A 25,623-nucleotide genomic window follows, 5' to 3' on the forward strand; every position below is an offset into this window, starting at 1 on the left:
ATCTTATCATATTGGGGGACGCAGCCTCGACCGACATACACGTGGTGGTTACACAGGCTGTGATACATCTTAGGAATGGAAAAGATCCATGCTTCCCTTACTAACACCGAAAAGGAATTTCAGACAGTTTGGTGGCCCCTGGTATCCCTTCTGGCTACGGAGATGAATGAGGTGACCTGCCCGAAGTATCTTCGACTTCTCCGACTCACGGAGCTGCGTGAGACACGAGAAACTAACTGAATGACTATCAGCTCAGCGTTTCTCGTACGAGTCACAGCTGAGACAGGACCCAAGCACACCAGTTTAGGGGTGGGAGAGGTGGGGTTCGTGGTATGTTAAATGTCTGACATGGATGAAGAAGGCGTACCTTGCATTACGCTATGACAAAGAACAACCCCACGGCCACACTCCATGAACACTCGAATGCCTCAAAATAGAAGATTTTTACTGCTCGTTTGGCCGGGATGGGGGGGGGATACATTGCGATTTGAGTACAGGGGTACCCATTGTGCTTGTGGTTACCTTCTTACGAAATGTCAATAAAACAAAGTTAAACATAAAAATTTACCTAAAACGATGTAATTCCCCCACAATGTAGATCAGGCTACATAATAGTGAGCTTATTAGTGGATGCGATGAAGTGGGGGTACACCCAATAAATTAGGTGACTCTGCTCTAGTGCCAACAAATCATCAGTTTACAGATTTAGGTCACCTGGTCAAATATGTGGCAAAAGCAGTTTTCACACTTCTTTTAATGCTCTTCTTAAACATGGCATTATATACTAAATAAAATATCAACATTTATCACAATATATCCAAGAAGTTCCATTTAATAAATTCCTGCAAACCAACCTCTGCCCAAAAGATTGTATAGGGTATGAAATGGATCAATAATTTATATGTGAAAATTGAACAGTACGACTTTGCACTATTTTACAAATTCATGCATCCTGAAGTGATTTTTATTCAACATTATTCTGCAGAACACTATCACTAATAAAAATAAACCATTACCTCAAGGAGACCAACAGCTATGGAAAGAGCTACACCAGAAGAACGCAAAGGGCGTTTCCCTTGTGGAACTGGCCAAGGGTCCCTCTGCAACTCTCCAAGTAGATCTGTGAGATTCATGTCAATTTTCTGCACAGGCTGCAAGAATCTGTATCAACAGAATGAGTACAAACAGATGTACTGAATCATTTTGAGAAACTATTCTTAATGAAAACAGTATCTAAATGTTTATTCCATCTAGAGAAAAGCAACATGTACATTGTCAATTAGGTTCCTCTTAAAAATACCACTAAAGATACTACTTTATGGAATATAACTGCATTTGCTTTGGTTTAAAATATATATAATGTAATTTGGTTTGGGTTATAATGAAGGAAAAGTTAACTTAACCAGTAATCCTAGTCCTCCATCAAAGAAGTGCTGCACCTACAATATTGATGGCTGTAGGAAGCTGGCTCTGTATATACTATACCAAAGTAAGGTACAGTGTGCACAGAGTCCAGTGGATCCCCAGAGGCTTACAGAGGCTTAAGTAGATAATACTAACAGATCTATTTGTGGTAGTGTGGTCAAGCAGTTGGGCTTATATCAGAGGGCTATGTTAAGCATCTGTTGTACACACTCAGGCAAGAAATGATTACACATTCTCAAAGACTGAATCGAACACCAATTGTTTAATATAAAAAGTTATTACTTTGTTATTTTATTTTAGAACCAAGAGGACCTCGTCAACTAGCAAGGTCCCCAGGTGACCAAAGCATTGCGGCTCACTCATTTTGTCGAGTGTTTCTACCAACCCAAAGCAGTGTGGATTTAGTCACTTACACCCTTCCATCCCACCTGGAACTTTGCATTGTCGCACGTTGTCAATGTCACCCGTGCAGGAATAAGAAGGCTTGATCAACCCTTCCTGTCATGTACATAATGCCTCCAAGAAAGGTCAATCATGAAAAACCTGTCCAGACGCACTCCAGAATCTTTCCTCAGGGCATGTGCCCATTCATTTATCACCTGTATTTGTGAAGGCCAGCAGTATGCCCTAAAGTGCGGAAGGGCAATTGCTCCATTATATCCTGAGCTGCAGAGGGTTAGCAGAGCTATCAGGCCCTCCCTCGCACAGAAGTCGGCGAATCTCCCTGTCCAGGCACTTGAACATTTCGGGATTGGGGAATGGCATGTTCAGTAGGATATATAGGAGTTTGGGGAGGGTAATCATCTTGATAATGTCAGCTCTACCTCGGAGTGTCAGACGGAGTTTCCTCCATATGGCCACATCCTCCTGCAATTCCACCAGTTGCGGGTCTAAGTTTTGTTCTCAGAAACTTTCTGATTTCGAAGTCATATAAATGACCAGCTATCGAAAGCCCTAAGTCACCTGTAGGGAATAGGGAATCAATATGTCCTGATCCCACCGTCCTGTTTTAAATAAAACGGATTTTCTCCAATTTACCCAATACCTAGAGTACTCTCCAAACTTCAACACCCTTTAGGGGGTTCAAAGACATCTAGCGTCCTGCGACATACAGTAAAATGTCATCTGCATATAAATACATCTTCTCCATCTGCCATGTCCCCAGGTCACCACCTATATCCAATGCCCAGCATGTCAGTGGTTCTATGCACAGCGCAAATGAAAGAGGATGGGGGCAGTCCTCTCTGGTTCCCTTCCCCAATGGGAATGGCGCCAAGGCCATCTCTTTTTATCCTTGCTACCGTCATCGGTTCGGCATACTAAAGGGCCAACCACTACAAAAGTGAGGGCCAAACCCCAACCGCCTTAGCACAGCGAAGAAGTAAGGCCAGTGAATGGAATCAAACGCCTTTTCTGCCGCAGTGGAGGTCTCGCACGGAGTTTAGCCAGTTATGCAGGTGTCTGATGTTCTGTCTCATTGACAGACATGTTATGAATCCCATCTAGCGGTACAAAAGGGGGTGGTGATGGACGGAGCATCAGAACCACTCAAACACTCACACCCAGTCAAGAGATCTGGGTTTGATCCATCACCGTTCTTTAGCCCACTCTGCCACCCCAGTTCAGACATGGACATATGCAAATCAGTCTGACCCTGTGCCTCATGGGAACAGTCCAGCCCGAACTGCCAAGCCATGCCTTCCCTGGACCGGAAACAAGCTTCGTAGGACCGGTTTCTGGCATTTCAGCCGTCTTCAGCCAGGCTTGCTTGAATCCAGTGGCAAAGTGAGCAAGGGACTCACGTCTGAGCATACCCTGCCAACTTATGGCGAACAAAGCGGTACAAAAGGGGGTGGTGATGGACGGAGCATCAGAACCAATCAAACACTCACACCCAGTCAAGAGATCTGGGTTTGATCCATCACCGTTCTTTAGCCCACTCTGCCACCCCAGTTCAGACATGGCCATATGCAAATCAGTCTGACCCTGTGCCTCATGGGAACAGTCCAGCCCGAACTGCCAAGCCATGCCTTCCCTGGACCGGAAACAAGCTTCCTAGGACCGGTTTCTGGCTAGAAATCCCATCCCATCCCATCTAGTCAGGATGAACCAGAGCAGACATCACTCCCTTCAAAATGTGTTCCAAGATAGTAGCCAGGAGCTTAGCATTGATATTCAGCAAAGAAATAGGGCAATAAGAGCCACACTCGGTTTTCAGCTTACCGTGTTATTATATTACTGTGATCAGAGCATGTCTTAGATCTGAGGGTAGTGCCCCTTGGGTATGGGAAATCTTCAGACATTGCTAGCAGGTGAGGGCCTACAAAAGTTCCCATTCTTTAAAAAAATTCTGTGAGAACTCATTGGGATAGTTTATCGAATGTGAGATCTCCCTCCAGCATCTCTATCCATTTTCTGTCCAGTTGTGGGAGAGCTAGTATTCTCAGGAATTGTTCTCTCTGCCTGCTCCCTGTGCGGTGGAGATTCATAAAGGGACTGATAATATCTCGCAAACTCCTGGACTATCTCCTCCATTTGAGTACCTCTCCCACCTATCTGGCTGCTTCTTCCGTACGGCTCAGCCACGCCAGGAAGTGTCCGGTCTTGTCACCAGGTTCATATATTTTGTGCTGCACTGCAAGGTAATGGTGGCGAGCTGTCTCCTTTAGTGAATTACGGTACTCTAATCTGGTCTCCTCCAGGAGTCGGCACAATGCCTCCTCCAGCCTGAGTGCCATACAGATGTCTATGAGCTGTACTTGCCTTTCCAGCTCTAATACTTTAGCCTGTCTATCCCTCTTCTTATGGGCTATTATTGTCTTTAGACAGTCACGAAGTACCATTTTATAGGCCTCACATACCACCATGGTGATTTTCTTCAAAATACACTGTTGTGTCCATTCAGATATTTGTCGTTGTGGCGGTGTCCTGCAATTCTCATGTGCTGAGGCGCCACGGGGAGCTACCCAAGCAACTGGGAGCTCCCATAGTAATTCAGTTACTTCAGAGCACCTGACACACATGAGAAATGGAAAAGTGTGGCAGGAACTTGGAAGCCACTCCTGACGATTATTAAGTGTCTGAAATTCTTTGGTAGTGATCCCTGTTCTTTGAATACAGTTCACGACCCCGCATACCATTTTTCCTGTCCCCACCTTCAAAGGGAGAGGTAGGGGGTCCTTCATTGATTTTATTCTAATTTCCACTTCTTTACAATCAATATTTTGTTCCTTTAAAATTGAGGAGAGTATATATAGTGATCATAACCCCCTTTGCCTCTTTATGAGAAGTGTATGGTCAACACGGAGTAGTGATACAGTAGCAAGGGGTACTCTCAGACCTTCAGACGGAAGACGACGTCTGAAATGGACCCAGATTGAGCCAGACAAATTCTATCGGGCAGTTAGAGAATCCTGTGCCCTAGAGCTAGCACAGTGTACTGCGTTTGGTTCCTAACGAGGCAAGGTTATTGGCGCCTATAAATCTTTGGCCCACAAAGTCGGGGAACTTTTAGGTCTCCCTGCAGGCAGGACAGTCATTCCCAAGCCCAGATGGTTTGACGTATCCTGTTCTCGGGCTGCGAAAAACCCAAGGAAAGGCCTGGTCGCTAAACCTAGAAACCAAACCCAGGTATGTATTTGCCGTAAAGAATATAAATTATCCCTGGCCAGACGGAAGGGTGCTCTGAAAGAGGAGGCTTGGAGAGAGCTGATAGATTAAAGTACCCTCAGTAATAGCTCCAGGTTTTGGAGTATTGTTAACAGCCCTCTTTTTGATCAGCATATGGGGGGGGCTTAGACGCACATATAACAGAGGAGGAATGGGTGCTGCATTTTAAATTAATGTTTGCGAGCTCAACGGATCACCCCTGTCCCTGTCAAAAAGCTCGGGATCCAAACGCCCCGGTATGAACCTTTGATCAAGGTGAGGTGGAGATGGGCATTGCAGGGCTCTCTACCAACAAAGCACCGGGCCCAGATGGCATTCCCCTGGATTTGTACAAGTCTGACCCTTCCTTCTGGGCTCCGGTACTTGTGGCTGTGTTTAACGCAGCCGCAAGGAACGGTTGTCCCCAGTCCTGGGCCACCTCCACTATAGTTCCTGTTTTCAAGAAGGGTGATAGGAATAGCACCTATTGCTATAGACCTATCTCCCTTCTTGACTCCATGGTCAAGGTTATAGGTTGTATCCTCCTGGACTTGGGCGGAGGAGCATAAGGTTCTGTCGGATATCCAGTTTGGATTCCGACCGGGGAGGTCAACGGTTACCCAGTGCCTCAACCTTTCTATGTTATTGAGTAAATACACAGAGTGCTTTAAGGGTTGTTTAAATGTGATCCCATTTACGAAGGTTAAGGTGATATCAAGCTTTTGAAGTCTTTGGAGTCTGGTAATTTTTTTTTTTTTTTAAAGTTTAACCCCTTCGATGCTCATGACGGAGCGGGTCCGTCCTGCGCATCGGTTGGGCTGTGCTTATGACGGAACTGCTCCGTCATGAGCACAGCCCCTGGGGGAAGCGCTGGCGCTCCCCCCCGGGGGCTCGATTTTTTTCACCAAGTGGGGGGTTGGCAGTGGAAGAGTTTCCGCTGCCACCCCCGAGCTTCCCCATGACGTCAGCGCGCATAGCGCGCTCCTACGTCATCAGGAAGAGTTGGACGCGCTGGAATTAATTTCTTCCAGCGCGTCCAACGAACGAGGTAGGTGTTTGCCTCCGGTGGGGCGGGGGGTGGCGGGGGGGGTAATTGGGATGCCTTGGGGCATCAGGGGAGAGGAAGGAGTATTTCCTCTCCCCTGATGTATCAATGCTGGGCATTCCTGCTTCACGATCGCGCACAGCGTCGCGATCGTGGAGCAGGGATGCCCCACTAGACACCAGGGATGTCTTTTGTAGTGTTAGGAAGCGACCCCTTGGGCAAGGGTCGCTTCCTGGGGGCCAAAATTTTCATTAAGACTGTTCTGCCCCCCCCCGGGGGCAGATCGGTTTTTTGTGTAGCCGTTTCTGGTCCCAGGGGGGGCAGAAAAGCCCACTAGACACCAGGGATGTTATTTTTTGAGTAAAGGAAGCGACCCCTTGGGCAAGGGTCGCTTCCTGGGGTCCAAACTTTTATTAAGACTTTCCTGCTCCCCCTGGGGGCAGATCGGTCTTTTGTGTAGCCGTTTCTGGTCTGGGGGGGGGGGGGGGGGGGGAGGGGGGGGGGTGGGCAGAAAAGCCCACTAGACACCAGGGAATTAGTTTCAATAAAAATGGAAGTGACCCCTTGGGCAAGGGTCGCTTCCAGCGGACAATTTTTTATAATATGTATTTGGCCCCCCCGCCCCTGGACAGATTAGCCTGTTTTTTTTTTCCTGCTGTTTTCTGCCCCACCTGGCACACAACCCGATTGACCATTTGGGTAGTAACATAGCATATTATAATGTTTATTGTTATATGTGTTGTGAATTGCAATTGTAATGTTTTTTTTTTTTTACTTTTTTGTTCTAGGTGAAGGCTTTTGCTCTTTCCAGTTTGCGGTTTCGTTACTGGTGGTTCTGCTGTTTGTGTAGTTTGTTAAGAGACTTTTTTTTGTACAATGTAAATGTGTTTGATTTCTCTGCATGAATTTTTTTTTACAAATGGTGTAATAATAGCAGTATGTTTGGTTTTTGAGTGTCAAAAACTGTTGGCATTTGTGCTCGATGTGTATTTTGTTGTCTTGTGAGTAATTTGTTTTTTTTCCTTCATTCTTCTTTCTAGTTGGATATCGTTGGTTTTTGCTGTGTCACTGCAGAGTAGGTTCTGGTGAGTGTAGCTGTCTCTTGTAATTGAATTCTATAGTTTTTGAGTACATTGATCTTTGTGATAAAGGTACACATTTCTTTACTTACTTGGTTTGCACATTGTTGGTTGTTGTGGACTTGTTTGTGCAGTCTTCTATCTTAGTAAGTATAATGGCTAGCCGCAGGATTACTGCTCAGCAGGTTGTTGGTTTGCTTTTTGAGTCTTCCTCTGACCATGGTTCAGAGACTAACTCTGCATCTGAGGCAGAGGAGGCAGGGGACGATTCTGGCAGGGAGTTTTCTCTCCATATGGAGTCATCGGATGATGAAGATACTCTTAGTGCGGATGAAGTGCCTGTGTTAGAGGAGGAGACTGATGTGCTGATAGTGCGGCAAGAGGCATCTGGGCTGCAGCCTGGGGCTGCAACGCTTCCCGTTGGTGTAGTGCGGCAAGAGGCTTCTGGGCTGCAGGCTGGGGCTGCAAGGCTTCCCTTTGAAAGTGATGACCTCTGGGTTGCCCCTGGCATGGTGCAGCCGGCATTGCCAGACTTTACTGGTGTTCCAGGGTGTAGAGTGAATACTGAAAACTTTTTGCCGATACATTTTTTTCAGTTGTTTATGGACGATGTGTTTTTGGCAGAGATTGTTGAGCAGACTAATTTGTATGCCGAACAGTTTTTGAGGGACAACAGTGCCAGTCTTTAGCCACACTCTAGAGCTACCCGGTGGACTCCCAAAAATCTTGAAGAGATGAGGAAGTTCTTGGGTTTAACTTTGTTGATGGGCTTGCTAAGGAAGCCATCAATGTCTTCATATTGGTCTACTAGTCCCTTGATGGCAACTGCTATTTTTCCGGCAGTCATGACACGTGACAGGTATTTGCTTCTGCTTCGGATGATGCATTTTGTTGATAATGGTTTAGCGTTGCCACGAGATCACCCTGAGTGTGACCGTCTTTTTAAGATTAGGCCTGTCCTTGATCACTTTGTTGATCGATTTTCTGAGATCTATGCTCCTGGGAAAGAAATTGCAGTGGATGAGTCTTTGGTGTTGTTCAAGGGCCGCTTGGTTTTTAGGCAATACATTTCTAGTAAGAGGGCGCGCTATGGAATTAAGCTGTATATGCTGTGTGACAGTAGGACTGGATATGTCTCTAATTTCAGGGTGTACACCGGTAAGGAATCCAGGATTAACCCCCCTGGTTGTCCGTCCACTTTTGGTGTGACTGAGAAAATTGTTTGGGAACTTGGTAGAGGATTTTTTAACAAAGGCCACCATTTATATGTAGATAACTTCTACACTGGTGTGCGGTTGTTCAGGGAATTGGCTAAAGTGGACACTGTTGCTTGTGGCACAATCCGCTCTAACCGTAAAGGTTTCCCAAAAGAACTTGTTTGTCAAAAGCTTGTGCGGGGACAGTGCAGTGAGTTGCCTTGCGAGAAGCTTCTTGCTGTGAAGTTTTCAGACAGGAGAGATGTCTACATGCTGACTACCATCCATGATGAGAGCACTGCACCTGTGACTGTTTGGGGTCAGGTCGCTGAAGCGCGCAAACCTGTGTGCATTTTAGACTATAATAGGCACATGGGTGGTGTTGACAGAGTAGATCAGAGGTTGGAACCTTACGCTGCTCTTCGTAAGGCTTACATTTGGTACAAGAAGTTGGCTATCCATCTTTTCCACTTGGCAACCTTTAATGCTTTTGCTGTGTTCCAGGATTCTTGCCCTGAGTCAAAGAGGACTTTTGCTAAGTTTCAGGAGTCTGTAATAGGCAGCCTTGTTGTAGTGGAACAGGCAAGTGTTCCTAGAGTTGGAGTGGTGGAGGATGTTGCTAGATTGAGAGATCGCCACTTTCCTGATCACATTCCTCCCACACCCTCAAAAGATTTTCCCAGTAGGAGATGTAGAGTCTGTTGGCGAAGAGGTACGCGGAAGGAGATTCGTATGTACTGCCCAGACTGTCCTTCTAAACCTGGGCTGTGTGTCCCTGCTTGTTTTAGAGCGTACCACACGCAAAAGAATTTTTGGGAGCATTCATGAGTGGTAAAGTGAACTGCCTGGTCTGTATTCTTTGGGAAATTTGATGCTGTTTCAAGGTTGGTGTTCGTGCAATGTATTTAGTTGCTGATTTTGTGTTTGTAGATTTGTATCTATTTGCGATTTGTTTGTGTTTTTATTTTGGTCTAAAAAAATCCGAAATGTGATGGCGGTGTGTGTAGGCTGGCGCTTGGCTGTTGGTGTGTGTGGACTGGTACTTGGCTGGCGGTGTGCGTGGAATGGTGTTTGGCTGGCGGTGTGCGTGGACTGGTACTTGGCTGGCGGTGTCCGTGGGCTGGCGGTGTGCGCGGACTGGTGCTTGGCTGGTGGTGTGCGTGGACTGGAGCTTGGCTGGCGGTGTGCGTGGATTGGCGATTGGCTGCCGGTGTGCGTGGACTGGCGACTGGCTGGCAGTGGGCCTGGACTGGCGACTGGCTAGCGGTGTGCGTGGACTGGTGTTTGGCTAGCGGTGTACGTGGACTGGCGCTCTGCTAGTGGTGTGTGTGGACTGGCGCTCGGCTGGCTGTGTGTGAGTAGTGACTTGCTGCTGGTCACTACACACACTGCTAGCTGAGTGCCACTCCACGCAATCCATCAGCCTGTGTAGTTGCTGTGTCAGGATTGTGGGCGTGTGAAAGTGATGGGCCCTTGAATGGCGCTGTGTGCTGGTGTGAGTTTTGTTATGTGATGGTCCCGCGGCTGGCGGTGTGAATGGTTTTGTATGTCTCACACGTTTGAAAGGTGTATGAATGGCCTGTAAAGAGGTTGGTGCCTTGTCGTGGCTTTACAGCTCTCGAGCTGTGAGTCAATGGTTCAGTTTCTCGCCCTTTCAATTATTAACAGTGCATTTCATTTTTGTGAAATCACTTGCTAATACAATTGGATATACTGAACCATCACTCACTCTTGTGCCAAATACAACCAGTATGTGTGTGTGCTTGAGGATGAGATGGCTGTGCAGTAATATTTGTCTTTCTGAAGCAGGGTGTACCTTGTCCCTTTTTGTGAATTTTGTAATGTGTTGCTTTTGTGCCTGGTGGTGTGAATGGTCTTGTTTGTATCACGTATGAAAGGTGTGTGAATGGCCTGTAAAGTGGTTGGTGCCTTGACGTGGCTTTACAGCTCACGAGCTGCGAGTCATTGGTTTGGTTTTTTGTGCATTTAATTATTGACAGTGCATTTCATTTTTGTGAAATCTTGTAGTAAGGAATCCCTTAATACGTACATGCATTGTTAAGTTAGCATAACCACGTTAGATGTTAGAAAGCCATCTTGCTGCTTTTGCGCACGACACTGCGTTTACATGTTATTGATTAAACAAACTGCTGACTCGAGCTTTGCCTCACATGAGAGCAATCTGTTGTTACCATCCCGAGCTCTGCGCAGCGACCTTGGTCTGTACATGGTGTGACAAACAGTCTGGGTTGTTAGACAATGCATGTTTTCCACTCTAGGTTGATCGACCCACTATTTAGCCATAACACACAGGCAGCTGTGAATACCTGAAAGCTGGTGCTTTTAATATTGCAGACATCATGTTTAATATTCAGACCGAAGACGAGCCTTCCTGCGAGAAGACTACTGATGCTCCTGTGATGTGAATTCACTAAGCTGATCTTTGAGGTATGGGGTCCCCTGTTCAAGCCTAAGAGACCTTTTATTAGCATAATAATAATATTAGCTTCTTAGTAAAGGGAAGGTGATAGTATCCACTGTCATTTATAACATGATCACTCCTTTTATATTCTATGGTATTGTAACGATGCTGATGGTTTTAATTATAATCATTTGTCTGCTTGTATTAGCCAAAGTACTGCATCTGAGGACACGTGGTCCATAAAAATAAACTCTTTTTATTTTCACCGTGTCTCTGTTTTATTCTTGTTGTGGACTGATGTGAGAATAATATACTAACAGGTATTTCCGATTCCCACCATTCCTGAGAGTACACTGAGTCGCTTGTTCTGGGTTGTCTTTTCATTGGGATCGCCGAGCCAAATCTCGGATAACGAATGGGACACTTATGCTAGCCGGATACTGGGTTCTGGGTTCTGAGGTGAGTTTCTTGTACACCACAATTCACTGAGGTCCTGGGGTTCTACACATAGTTCTGTGTATAAGCAGAATCCCTGCAACATGGCGCACCTAACGTTTGATCTATGAGTTGAAACGCCTTAGTAGTGCTTATATTAGTCCACAACACCCTCATTCTTGTTTCCGGATAACAAGTCTGACGGATTTAAACCTACCTATTTCTGTTGATATAGGTTTCTTCAAGCTTGATCATTAAAAAGGTTATTGAACCCTTGTGCTACTGATTACTTCGAGTGTAGCTTGTCCTTATGGCGGTAGAAATAGCGGCGCATAGCCGTGCAGCTCTGAAACGTCATTTGACGCAGTATGGGGTGCCGGACACTGGTATGAACGTCATCTTTGTGGTAGGAGCCGATGCGGCTCATCCTTATGAGTTGTTCTACTCTTGGGTGACGCTGCCGGCAGTGAGTGAGGACGATAACTCCTTTCATTCTTACACTGCCACTGCCGTGCCAGCGAACTATACACCGTATAGGACACAGGAAATACCAAAATCTGCTTGGCAGCATCTTATTTGGTTTAATGGCGCCCTTCCCCATGCGGTTATACCGCCGAGAATGGGCCCTTTATCAATTGCAGGGGCCACTTGGCCGGTACTAGCCGGATTTACGCCTCATCCCCGTTACCTCACGGTAACGGTGGCTGAATTGCGTGTACTACACACTACCCTTATTACAGTATATAGGGCGTTGGTACAGTACGTGTCGCGCAATGTGCAGGCGGGGGCACCTGCTGTTGCGGGACAGCCTACTGACCACCACGCGGTGGTCATTAGTCCTGTTATGGTTAATTCTGTTATGGGCAAGCGCCCCCAAAATCGGGATGATTTCCCTTTTTGGCTTGCTGAAAAATTTGACCAAATAGAAGCGGTTTATCCGAATACATCTCCTGTGGAGAAACACAGGATCCTTACCATTAGTTTGCCTAAAGACTTGGTCCCCGACATTGATGATTGTGTTAACAGGGGCAAGGTCTTTGCAGCGACGTACTCGCAGTGCTTTGGCACTCCGTCTATGTCGGTGCTGCCCTCCGTTATTAAACGTGTTCAAGATAACCACGGAGCGGAGTCTGCGATTGAATTAGGCATGCGGCTCCTCGGACAGTTTGACCTGGTGGCTACCATGATAATGTGTAACCTTAAGGGTGATGCTATGCAGTTCCAAGTTCGTAATGAACTGAAGAAAGTTGCTGAAGAGGATAAGCCGCGGGAGTTTGCGAAAATAATCTCGTCGGCGTACAGAGATTTGGGTCGTAGCTCTTTAGGAGTTAAACCTGTGATCAAATCTCCCGAAATTAAGCAGCAGGGTAAGGCGGAAGCCTCTGGTAAGGATGACCGTCCAAACTTTCCGAAACAAAGTTGGCGGTCAAAACAACAGGGAAAGCAGCAGCAGAAACAGGGATCTCGGCCTGCCTCTCCCGTTCAGTCAGGTAGTGAGCGCACTTATGATCTGCGTGATCGTGCTACTATTAAGTCTCCTGATAGATATCAGGTTTCTGAACAACGTTCTCCTCGTTCTTCACAGGAAACATCGGCTTCACAGTCCGGTGGCGGAGGCGGTGGCAAAGGTCGGGGTGCTCCACAAGCACGTGACCAACCCCGGCAGACTGAGGGTAAAGGCAAGCAGGACGAATTCGCACAACAAAGACCCCCGTTTCAGAAGAAGAAAGTGGCTGCTCTGACGGCAAGGTATGCCTCAGATAGTGCGGACACAGCTTCGGAACCGGACATGGGCGCTGACGCTCCTGGACAGCGCAGCGGAAATTACCATAGTCCGTCAAGCTCTGCGTCCATTTCTGGCAGCGACAGCAACTGATATATTGGTTACTGTTGAAACAGCTGACACCAGAGTGGCTCCCCCTGACAGACTTTACGAAATAGTCTTACTGATTGAGGGTGACATACAACGTACAATAAAGGGGATTTTTTGGGATAATCTGACTACCACCTATGATATCCTCCTAGCGGAGGCAGATTGGCCCCCAGCTTTCATTTTAGAAGCTCCTACAGGGGAGGAGGTAATCCTCCCGTCCTTTGCGCACACAGTGCCTAAAGACCAGGCTGAAGTGTACGCTGAGGAGTGGGCGCTGGCGCTTGCGCCGGCGGTGTATCGTACTCAAGTGGGATGGGACAGGTTGTCCCCCTGCCATGAGATTCCATTGCGGTCTATGCCCCAGCCTCAACCCCAATATCCCATGCGTCGTGAAGCTAGACCGCACGTCGCTGCAATCCTTGAACAATTGGAATATCAGGGTGTTATTGAAACTTGTGTGTCACCTATGAATAACCCTTTATTCACTGTGACGAAGCCTGACGGGTCGTACCGTTTAGTTTTGGATTACCGGCACTTAAATTCGCATTGCCGGACCTGAGCGGTGCAAAATACTCACAGCTCGGCTCTTGTCGACAGTCTCGTGCGTAAGAGATTTAAAACGACACTTGACATCTCCAATGGCTTTTTTAGCCATAACCTGTCCACACTGAGTAGCCAGTGGACGGCGTTTACTTCGGGCGGCAAACAAAAACAGTTCACAAGATTAGCCATGGGCTATAAAAACAGCCCTGGCGTCTTTTCCGCTCGCGTGGTCTCTCTCTTAGAGAGAATAGACCCCGACGCATACTCCTATGTTGACGATATCTACCTCACGGATGATGAGCTGATGCCACATCTGTCTCGAGTCGACAATATAATAGTGAGTTTTGCAGACTATGGCTACAAATTTAATTTTGCGAAGTCTCACATCGCGGAATATACAGTGTTGTTTTTGGGCTACGAGCTCAACAATGAAGGTAAGGGATTGGCTCCTCACTTTCTGGAGAAGTGCGCATGCTTGCGTGCTCCTACAACACTGAAAAAATTACAATCTCTGCTGGGCTTTCTGAATTTCAGCCGTACGTATATTCCTGATTATGCCCAGCGTATCAAGCCGCTTTACGCCTTGGTACAACCTTCTTTTTCGAAGTCTAGCTGGCAGCTAGAACATTCTGCTATTTTACAGTCTTTACAGGCTGATCTTCTTCCTTCACAATACTTATTGACGCGTGATAACCGCACTAACCTGGTAATAAGAATAGTACCTGGCGCGGTGGGTTTCACGTACTTGACGTTCAATGAGGGCGATACAGTCCCCATTGCGTATAAATCACACTTGTACACCTCTGCTGAGTTGCGTTTTTCCACTGTCGAGAAAGTTCTGACGGCAGTACAGATGGCGATTCTTAAAGAACGCGCACTGTCACATGGTAAACAAATACTGGTTGTAACACCGTATCCTGCCCTAGAGGCAGTGACAAAAGCAAGTGTACCAAATTCTAAAGCTTTGCATCCACGGTGGATACAATGGGCCACGACTCTGACATCACCAGATGTCACTTATATCTTTGACGCCTCTTTACAGACTCAGGAGTACTTACAGTATGAATTCGTTCATCCGGCTTCTCTGTCTTTGCGCCCGCTCGAAGAATACCATTGTGTCATATACACTGACGGCTCGGCGCAGCCGGCGATTGGATCAAAGCATGCCTATTCTGCGGCTTGCGCAATTGTCGTAGGTACATTCGTAAATGGTGAATTCCAATCTGATGCAGTGCATACGCAGTCATTGGGTGATTGTACCGCGCAATTGGCGGAGCTTCGGGCTCTGGTGCTTGCACTGGAGTTTGCTGATCCCCGAGTCACTACTCTTATAGTGAGTGACTCCTTTTATTGTGTCCAGTCCTACAATGACAATTTACACTTCTGGTCTCAAAATGATTATCGAGATACCAAAGGTAGCACAATTAAGCATAAACTGCTTTGGGTTCGAGTGGCAGACTTTAAAGAACGTCTCCCGCTTGTGAATGTTATTCACACTCTTGGTCACCAACGACTTGGTGTCCATGCTGTCGGTAACAGCTTGGCTGACGAGGCAGCAAAAACCGCAGTGGCTACATACTTAGTGGCAGCAGTTACAAGATCCAAAAGTAAGATTGATGATGACATCTTGGCAGCTATTGCTGCTACAGAGAAGGGAAGTGATTACCCGAAGGGTTTTCCTTCTCGTTATTTTTATCACTTAAGTCCTGATAACGTCCCGTTAGTGAGGATTAACGACGTTGGTGACAGAATTATTCCCAACGCGGACTGCAGACCATCTCTGATACTAGCAGCGCACGAGGGGTTGGCGTCAGCCCACGCCGGCGTGTCCGCTACTATATCTCTGTTACAACAACGTTACTGGTGGTTTGGTTTATATAAACAAGCACGCGCTTATGTTCTTGAATGTGACATTTGCCAACAGATTAATCCTTCCACTGTTGCGCGCCCACCACAAACACAGTAGTACATATCTAATAAACCATTTGGTTGTGTTTATTTAGATCACTGCGGTCCTTTCTCTTCTGATACTGCGTACAAGTATATCTTGGTTGCAGTGGATTCGTGCACATGTTTTCTCTGGGTATGGCCACAAAGGAGTGCTGACTCGCGGACTGTCATCAGGGATTTGCGTATCTTTGTGGGAACTTTTGCGTGTGGTACCTTCCATTCTGATCAGTGCCCTGCGTTCGCCTCTAAGGCTTACAAGGAGGCTATGAGAAATTTGGGGGTCCAAGTCAAATTTTCGTCCCCCTACCGACCTGAGGGTAATAGTGTGGTGGAGCGAATGAACCGTGACTTAAATCAATCTTTGACAGCACGTGTTTTAGGCACAGGCCGGAATTGGCTAGCCCATTTGTATAACGTCCAACGTGCACTTAATAATCTCCCTAGAAGGTCTCTGGGTGGGCGGACCCCATACATGATGCTCTTCGGAATCAGAATGTTTGTCCCAGACCTTGATGGTCTAGACATGGCGGTGTCGACCGCACCCTTTGACGTAGATGATCACTGTGCTGTTTTGCAGACCCTACAAGAAGCCAGAGACACTCTTTCGAAGGAACACTTGCCCTCCACATCTGATGCTGAGCTTCAGATTCCGGTAATCGGCTGGCTACCCCGAGTTGGAGACCTGGTCCGTGAGAAGGTGGAGAACAAGAAGGAGTTCGGCCCCTCTTATCGTGCACCAGTTCCAGTGCCTGGAGTGCAGGGTACAAGAACAGTCATTTTACCTCCACTTCCTGGTCGCAAAGAAAACAGGTACATCTCTATTGACAATGTCAAACTTCAGCGAGTGGCCGATACTTCTTAGTATGACTCCAGCAGTTTCATGCCAGACGATGCAAAGAAATTCAGTGTTGGTTCCTGCTTCTACCACCTTGTCTGATGTTGCCATCGAGATGCAGTCAGTTACTGGTCCCTTGTTAATACCACCGGCTGGTGGTCTGCCCGAAGAGACGGAGTATGCTTATCCTACAAATGGTCACTCGCCTGTTTTACAATCTACGGCGCTTGACCAGTCCCGTTTCTCCTTTGACACTAACTCATTGCCCTCCACTCCCCCTTCGAACATTGCTGTTTTTGCTAGTTGGTTTAAAAGACATTTTTTGGTTACCCCTTGGACATACATCTGGCTGGTGCTTTTCAGTATTTTTTTGTTTATGTCCATTGGATTTGTAATAGTGTTTTTCCGTCTGGTGAATGGACACTATCTCACTGAGAGATCTACAATTAGACTTATCAATGGAACTTTGGCCCCACACTCCTCGTCCCACATCATGAAAAGGGACCAGACTTTTGTGAATATTACTGCCTGGCCCGTTTTGGATGGAATTGCGTGGGATGCTGTTAAATTCCAAATTCATGGTCCTACCGAGGTCATCAATGTACCTAATATATTTCGTGTTTCTATGGGTGATGTGGTTAAGCAGAACATTCGTTCTGATGATTGGGATGTTCATGCCATTGAAGCTCTGTTTTCTGATTTGAAATATTATGCCGCTTTTGATGCAGAAGATTTATATGAGAATGCGGCTAACTATGCAGAACAGTATTGTTTTCAACATTATGGCAATCACTTCCTGCATAAAGCTAATACATTTCGTAATTTTGTAAATTTTACCCAATGGGAACACTGCCATACACCATCTTTAGGCAGTTCACCTACATTGGTTGGTAAATATACTTATTTTACTGATTTCAGTGTTTCCAGCCCAGCATCCTTTTATTTTAAAGTGATGCCTGAGTCTGCCTCAAAGGTTAGACTGACACACACCAAATTACTATATTCTAAGTCCTTTATGGATGAGTTGTCAATCAAAGGTTATGACCTATGGAAGGCTACTGTTGATCTTAAATCGGTTTGGGGTTCCAAACCATGGCAGGTTCAGGGAACTGAAGCTTTACATCGTGCCTGTCTTGTACCAAATCATATGTTGTTTTTGAATTCAACTATCTTCCAGACCACCTGTCTCGGATTGGCCACTACTAAAAAACTGAATTTCCCCTCTGTTCCGGATCTGGGCGCTTACCCAAATTGGGATAACCAAACAGATCTGTCCCTTCCTGCTTTGCAGTCATTAGTTTCTAATACATCTTTCAATATTTCGAAATTTAGTAGTGAAGGATGGTTAATTTGGCAAAGCAGTTCCGATACCTGTCAACGTCGTTTTCTAGGTCTGAAACCGGGGTATACTCAGCAACGCGTAGACCCTCGGTTTGAGTCCTCTCATACAGTAACTACCTACTCTGTAGGGAAATTATGTCAATCCTGGCTGCGACATTCCACCTTGGCATCTGTCAAAGTTCACTTATCAAAATTACATGACAAAATAGATTTGAATGATTTTGTTAAGGGTCCTGTGGGTGGCAAATCCAAGAGGTGGGCGTATGCTATTTACAACGAAGTATGGAAATTGTCGCAAATTGAAGCGGCTTCTAGATTGAGGGCTATTGATCAAGCAAATATGGAAAAGGTATTAGCCGTTATAGATAACAGCATTAACACTCTTTCTTCCAGAATTTATACATTAGACAATATTCATGCACATGCATCATCATAGGGTTTTGCGATTCCTTAATAGCGATTATTAAGGAATCGCAATTAAGGAATAGCAAAACCCTATGCATGTAGGAATCGCTAAAGAATTAGCGATTCCCACAAATTCCTTAATTGCGATTAGCAAATTGCGATTCGCAATTAAGGAATGTCTTCCCATTCATTCCTATGGGCCTCCAGGCCCATAGGAATGAATTAGAGATTGCGGGAGCAATTTGCGAGTACCAGTAGGTACTCGCAAATTGCTCCCGCAATTTCGATGGTGCAAGGGTGTCAAAATGACACCCTATTGCACCCATGTATGTTCACTCTGCACAAATGTTGCATACACACATGCTCTAAGGGCATGTGTGTGGGCAACATGTAACTTAGAAAAATGCAAAGAAGTGCATTTTTCTAAGTTTTCGCAAATTACCATGAGGTCCAGCCTCATGGTAATTTGCTCACGCTATTAGCGAAATCGCTATTTTTTAAAGTGTAATGCATTGCATTTAAGGAATCTCAATTAGGGATTCCTTAAATGCAATCGCTATTTAAGGAATCCCAATTTAGAGATTCCTTAAATAGCGATTTCTGCATTTGGGATGATGCATCCCAAATGCAAAAATACCGGGAGCAAAGGGTCAGATTCTGAGAATCTGCCCGTTTGCGACCGGTATTTTGCTTGATGCATGTGCCTGATTGTTTCTTCAATTGTTGATATTGTACATGATGATATGTCTGTATTGTACCATGGTCAAAACCAGTTGCGTTCTGTTATGCAGTTTGCATGGACGTTACAAACGTTAAAGGCAGGAAAGGTCCCCTGGGACTATCTGAATACAACCTCATTATTCCTTCCCTTTAACCTTACTGTAAAGCAACAGTTCATGTCCATGAAAGATGCTACATATTCATTGTTACACATTGAGAAGTTGGAGCCGTTACCGTTCTCTGTGGCGGAATTGAATTCAGCCGTGTGGTTAGTACATGGGTTGATCACGCTCCCTTTCGCGCTTTTTAAATTTACGTCATGCATGAAACACTATGCCCTGGGTAGGTATGAACAGTTGGGTACCGCGTTTCTGCATGAGGTTTGGTCACTCCCTTTTACGTATAGATGTACAAGAGACGGTACAGAGGTTTACCTGAAAGGTGAAGAGTGTACCTCGACACCTGATCATTCTGTAGTATGTAGGCACATTCAGTTACACGGGGCATGCAATGTACACGCCCCAAATTTAGCCTGCGTCCTCAAGGGTGTCCCTGTGCCAGTGATTACACCGTCTTTCACGCTGCTTGCAAACGGAAGTTATTTAATTTTGAATAATGAAGCTTGCTGCGGGATGTTAGTGGGAATCCCGTATATAGTAACGGTATCACAGAGAGTAGTCTGCTGCAATAATGTTCTATTACCACCCCCGCATGGGCGGCTGGATGTTTCCATCTGGCCTTCGATTCCGACCTTGAAAGCAGAGTTCAACAAGATGAGCAGAATAAGAGCTCTATTGTCCCAAAAAGAGGTGCCATTGACTTCCTCCCGAGAAACATTTGTCCTTCACGTGGCAAATACGCGCACTAAGGTGCAGGCGCTTTTGAATACTGACCTCCCCCTACATTTTGGAGCTTTGATCCAAACAATTTTCAATGCCTCGTCAACAACTGGCCTGGCTCATTTTTTTAAACTTGTGGGCTCAGGCCTCGTGACCTCCTTCCAAACTATTTTTGGTGTGATTCCGGCATTTTTTCATTCTATTTTTTCGAGCATCTTTGGCGGTGTCCCGCTGATTCTGGCGCTGGTGGCAGGTGTGCTGCTTTTACTTTTCGTACTACGAAATGGCTGCTCTTTTTGTGCCATACGACAACCTGTCCCGGCTGCGTCTTCTTCGTGACAGGATGCTTGAATATTATGGTACGCTGCCATTGGCGACTTTGAGCCTGGCTTATGGATTATCCTTCCGGTATTCCTACTTCACCTGCGTGCAACCTGTCTTTCACTGCCTAGATTGTCCCTTTGAATGGCCTCTGGATTTGTGCTTAACCAACACGGTGTCTCCGGTGCCGGATTATGATCGACTGATGAGGCCCTTAGTGTCTCACGAGTTTGCCTGTTCTGGTGTTCGGATTATGGCCTGTGGTGCGGCGCATGGCATCCTGGGTAATTGGGACATCGCAAGGGCTGCTTATGACTTCTTGGATATGAGCTATCTGGAGGAACACGTCGGTTGCCCTCTGATCGTGCTAGAGGCTCCGCTTATTGAAGAACATGTATGTTCCTTTTCTTTGATTAACTGGATGGCTGAAACTTTTAGTGGCAGTGCCAACGATTTTCTGTTGGAAGCTGTTGCTACGTATGCTGCATACACGTTCATGGATTGAGTGAACTGTCATCCGCTATGTTTTTTATACCATGTCCTGAACATTACCTGTGACTTTGGATTGCTGGCTAAAGCAGTATTTTTTGATTTTTTTCTATCCCCTTTTTGAGGTTTTTTTTATTTTTTATTTACTTGATTTCAATTTGAATCCGCCTTGTCCTGCTCTGTCGAAATTGAACTCTGCGTTCTCTCATTTCTTCCCTACTGGTTAGTGCTTCGATCAAGGGGGCATGTAGTAAGGAATCCCTTAATACGTACATGCATTGTTAAGTTAGCATAACCACGTTAGATGTTAGAAAGCCATCTTGCTGCTTTTGCGCACGACACTGCGTTTACATGTTATTGATTAAACAAACTGCTGACTCGAGCTTTGCCTCACATGAGAGCAATCTGTTGTTACCATCCCGAGCTCTGCGCAGCGACCTTGGTCTGTACATGGTGTGACAAACAGTCTGGGTTGTTAGACAATGCATGTTTTCCACTCTAGGTTGATCGACCCACTATTTAGCCATAACACACAGGCAGCTGCGAATACCTGAAAGCTGGTGCTTTTAATATTGCAGACATCATGTTTAATATTCAGACCGAAGACGAGCCTTCCTGCGAGAAGACTACTGATGCTCCTGTGATGTGAATTCACTAAGCTGATCTTTGAGGTATGGGGTCCCCTGTTCAAGCCTAAGAGACATTTTATTAGCATAATAATAATATTAGCTTCTTAGTAAAGGGAAGGTGGTAGTATCCACTGTCATTTATAACATGATCACTCCTTTTATATTCTATGGTATTGTAACGATGCTGATGGTTTTAATTATAATCATTTGTCTGCTTGTATTAGCTAAAGTACTGCATCTGAGGACACGTGGTCTATAAAAATAAACTCTTTTTATTTTCACCGTGTCTCTGTTTTATTCTTGTTGTGGACTGATGTGAGAATAATATACGAACAGGTATTTCCGATTCCCACCATTCCTGAGAGTACACGGAGTCGCTTGTTCTGGGTTGTCTTTTCATTGGGATCGCCGAGCCAAATCTCGGATAACGACTGGGACACTTATGCTAGCCGGATACTGGGTTCTGGGTTCTGAGGTGAGTTTCTGGTACACCACAATTCACTGAGGTCCTGGGGTTCTACGCATAGTTCTGTGTATAAGCAGAATCTCTGCAACAATCTCTTGTTAATAAAATTTAATACACTGAACCATGACTTGCCCTCGTGCCAAATCCAACCAGTATGTGTGTGTGTTTGAGGAATAGATGGTTGTGCAGGAATCTTTGTCTTAAGTTTCTCTGCCAAGGTGTACTTTCCATGTAAGAATAACCCACCAACTGTAGATATTGTCGAAAACCCATGGGAGTTCATGGTGATGTCTCTCTTGTGAATTCAAAAAGTTTTTTTATCCCCAATGTCCTGCAAACCTCAAAATGTCTGTCACATTTTCATTGCAATATTGTTCCAAAATTCTCACGCTGTAGAAACAAACCAATAATTATGTCTAAACAATCTGGTTTTGCAAGGGGGGTCACTTGGGTTTTTGGCCCGGTGCTCGGCGGCCATCTAGGGAAACCTACCAAACCCATACATTTCTGAAAACTAGACACCCGGCGGCTTCCAGGGAGGTATGGCTTGCGTGGATCCCCCAACGTGTCCTTACCCAGAATCCCCTGCAAACCTCAATTTTAAACGTTGTGAGGCAAAATCAACATTGCCTATTGTTGGAGCCGGCCTCGTGGCGTGGTCCTGTTCCCCCTCGCTAAGCCGCACGAGGTCCCATGCACCTCGGGGCTCCTCCATTTTGGATTATACGTCACTCCACGTGACCACCTGCGTGACCCCGCTCCACCCGGCCTCGGTCCCAGCGAGGCCCGACATCGAGGCGCCAACCCCTGGCCCGGGGGATACCACGTGAACCCTTCCCACTCCCGGCGGAGGGCAGTATCGATGGGACCCCCAACCGTCCTCCCACACCTAGGTGCGATCGCCCCACAGCTCTCTGGGGCCTGGCGCCTCTCCTGCTGGGCGTCTGGCCGCTCCCTACCCGGCCTCTCCCCCCCCCCCGGGCGCAAGGGTCCGGACATCAAAGGGCTCCAGTCCTATATCTGGGGCGACCCGGCAACAAGACAACAGTTGTATCCCGGAGTCGAGAGCCCTGCTGATCGGATCGCGGCTGACCCTACGGAGAAAGACTCATCCGGAAACTACCCCCTGAGCCCTGCTGACGACGTCGCGGCTCCACCGTGCTTAAAGGCCTTCACGAACCTTTGGGGCCCTGCTGACACCGTCGCGGCCCGACCTTGTTGAACTTGCCATCAGAGCCCAGCTGACCTCGTCGCGGCTCGACCGAAGCGGACCTACCACCGGAGCCCTGCTGACTGTGTCGCGGCTCGACCCAAGCGGAACTACCACCCGAGACCTGCAGACGCCGTCGCGGCTCTCCACGTCCGAGCTACTTTGAGGCCAGCACGCAAGGTCTGGCGCAGAGCCTCCCCGTACCTGGCAGGTACTGAGACTGACCCGCTACCCTATCCCCCTAAAGACATTGAGACTCTTTTTGGATCACTCGATCCCACTGTAAATATTGAATGTGCTACCTTTGATAAAGAACCAAGATAAGCATCTGATACAGATTCCTGTGTGGTGGTGTTACTGGGCCTAGTACGATCTCAGGAGAAGGACCTCTCCTCGGAGGCTTCTCAGCGGCGCTCGGCTATAACTTTGCGGAAGGAAGGTGGCCGGAGCAGTCCCCCCGACTCCCCGGTGGTCCTCCCTCCAACATTTGGTGGCCAGCGACGGGATCCGAGCCAGACGCAATCGTACAAGCAAGTAACGCAACCACTACCTAACCAGACGGAAAGAAGGGAACCATGAACGACCAAGAAGCAACCATTGCCGCAACCTTCCAACTGGAAAAGCTGGAAGAATACACCCACAAAGAACTGAAACAATTCTGCAAGGACAAAGGGATCCCAACCACAGGATTGGGCACCAAGGAAGAAATGCAGAAAGCCCTGAAAACCTGGGCAGAATCCGAGACCACTCCACCCCGAGCCGAAGGAACCGCGGCCCGGGGCGGAAACCTGCCACCGACCATAACCCCGACAGATGGGGGACGAAGCATCCTGGAAGCCGGCCTGTCCCACGAGGAGATGCAAGAACGGGAGAGGGCCTGGACACACGAAATGGACCTCGCCCGACTCCGGCTGGACGGTGAACTCCTGCTGGCAGAGAAGAAACTAGCCTTGGAGCAACTCCGGCTGCAGGAGGAAATCGAAGAAAAGAAACGGCAGCGAGAACTAGAAGAGAAACGGCTAACCCTCGAGCACGAGAGGGGCCTCAAGGCACTCAAACTGAAATCCAAAACGGGGGAGACCAGCACCCCCGGGGCCCGGGACACTCTGCCACTAACCGAGCCGAAGGTTCATATCCCCAAGGATGTTGTCAAAGAATACTACAAAAACGACGACATCCAGCAGTGGTTCCGAGCCTACGAGGTAGCCATGATCTCCCATCGGGTACCCCGGAAGGATTGGCGTGCCGGCCTATGGGGGAGGTTCCTCAGCGAGGGCCGGGATACCCTGCTGCAACTCCCCGACGCGGTGATGACCTCATACGACCACATGAAAGAAGCCCTACTCACACGCTACGGACTATCAGCCGAGATGTACCGGCAGCGCTTCCGGGACTGTAAGAAGCTCCCCGGTACCACATGGGTCGAATACGTGGACTTCTTCAGCCGGGCCTTTGAAGGGTGGATAAAAGGGAGCAAGGTCACCTCGTACAACGAACTGTTCGACCTCATTGTCTGGGAGCACCTCGCCAACAACTGCTTTGTGGAACTAAGGCAACACCTCCTGGACAGTAAGCTGACCGAGCCCCGGAATCTCGCCGCCAAAGCCGACCGATGGGTCAACACCCGGGTCCCCCGGAACCCCATGGGGGACTACCAACGGAGTACCACGGGACCTCCTCGCCAGCGGGGCGGAGGAGGGGGGTCCCACCGCAGTCGAGACTTCCCGACCGGGCCGCCCAGAAGCCCGCCACAAGGCCAAGCCGCCAACCACACGTCCCCGACCCTGGTCCGAAGGGGGACCCCCATCGCCAGGCCTGGACCCCGACCAACAGTGATCTGCTACGGCTGCCAACAGACCGGCCACTATGCGAGCGACCCGGCCTGCCCTGTGAACCGGCGGAGCGGGACCGCTGGGCCCCATTCCCCGACAAATAGCGGCCGCAGCCCTGGGGGAAGGAGAGGAAGAGGAGGAAAACCGCGAGGACGGGTCCCCCGAGTGGGAACCAGCTGCCATGTCACTCGTATGCCTGGGCCCCCGAGAAATGGTGCCCCGGGCTGCCATCCCAAGCAACACCCAGAAGTACCAGCAGTGGGTCACCATCAATGGACAACGGGCCGAAGCTCTCCGGGACACTGGGGCCAGTGTGACCGCTGTCCGATGCCACCTGGTGACCCCCGAACAAATCCTGCCGCATGTCCTATGCCCTGTCCGGACCGCGGACAACACCGAAAGCATGTGCCGGATGGCCAGGATCCCCTTCGAGTGGGGAGGAGTGTCAGGCACCCTCAAAGTAACTGTCCGCGACGACGCCCCGGTGGACTGCCTCCTGGGGAACGACCTAGAGAGCTCCCCCTGGGCCCAGGTGGAGCGCCGAGAGCATCTGGGGATGCTAGGGCTGCCCGAGTGGGCCTGCGCCACCACCCGATCCATGACCGCCCAACCTGCCGCTGCCGCGGCCCCCGACAAGCCTACGGGCCCAGAACTACCACCCTCCTCCGGCACGGAGGAACCTGACGATGAGGCCGGGCCATCCGAACTTCCTCCCGACGAGGCCGCCTCCCTCAGCGAGATCCCCGAGCTGGCCCAGTGGCGCCACGACGGGGGCCCCACCCGCGAACAATTCCAGCAAGAGCAAAAGGCCTGCCCGTCCCTCGAGGGGGCCCGACAGCAAGCGGCCGCCCAGGCCTCGGGGGACACCACAGGAACCCACTGGATCTATTGGGACAATGACATATTGTATAGCGAGCAGA

At 48.0% G+C, this 25,623-nt stretch overlaps 1 protein-coding gene across 1 annotated transcript in view; it reads right to left on the reverse strand.

Annotated features, from left to right (window-relative positions):
* The window catches only part of SEC23A (SEC23 homolog A, COPII component), a 989,636-nt gene that overhangs the window by 783,099 nt on the left and 180,914 nt on the right, over positions 1-25,623 (reverse strand). Inside the window, exon 7 of the mRNA XM_085626924.1 lies at positions 1,017-1,161. Within this exon, the coding sequence (XP_085483050.1) occupies positions 1,017-1,161 (145 nt within the window). The remainder of the gene's footprint in view (positions 1-1,016; positions 1,162-25,623) is intronic.

Source organism: Triturus cristatus, chromosome 9, assembly GCF_964204655.1.
Source record: "Triturus cristatus chromosome 9, aTriCri1.1, whole genome shotgun sequence".
NCBI classification, from domain to species: domain Eukaryota; kingdom Metazoa; phylum Chordata; class Amphibia; order Caudata; family Salamandridae; genus Triturus; species Triturus cristatus.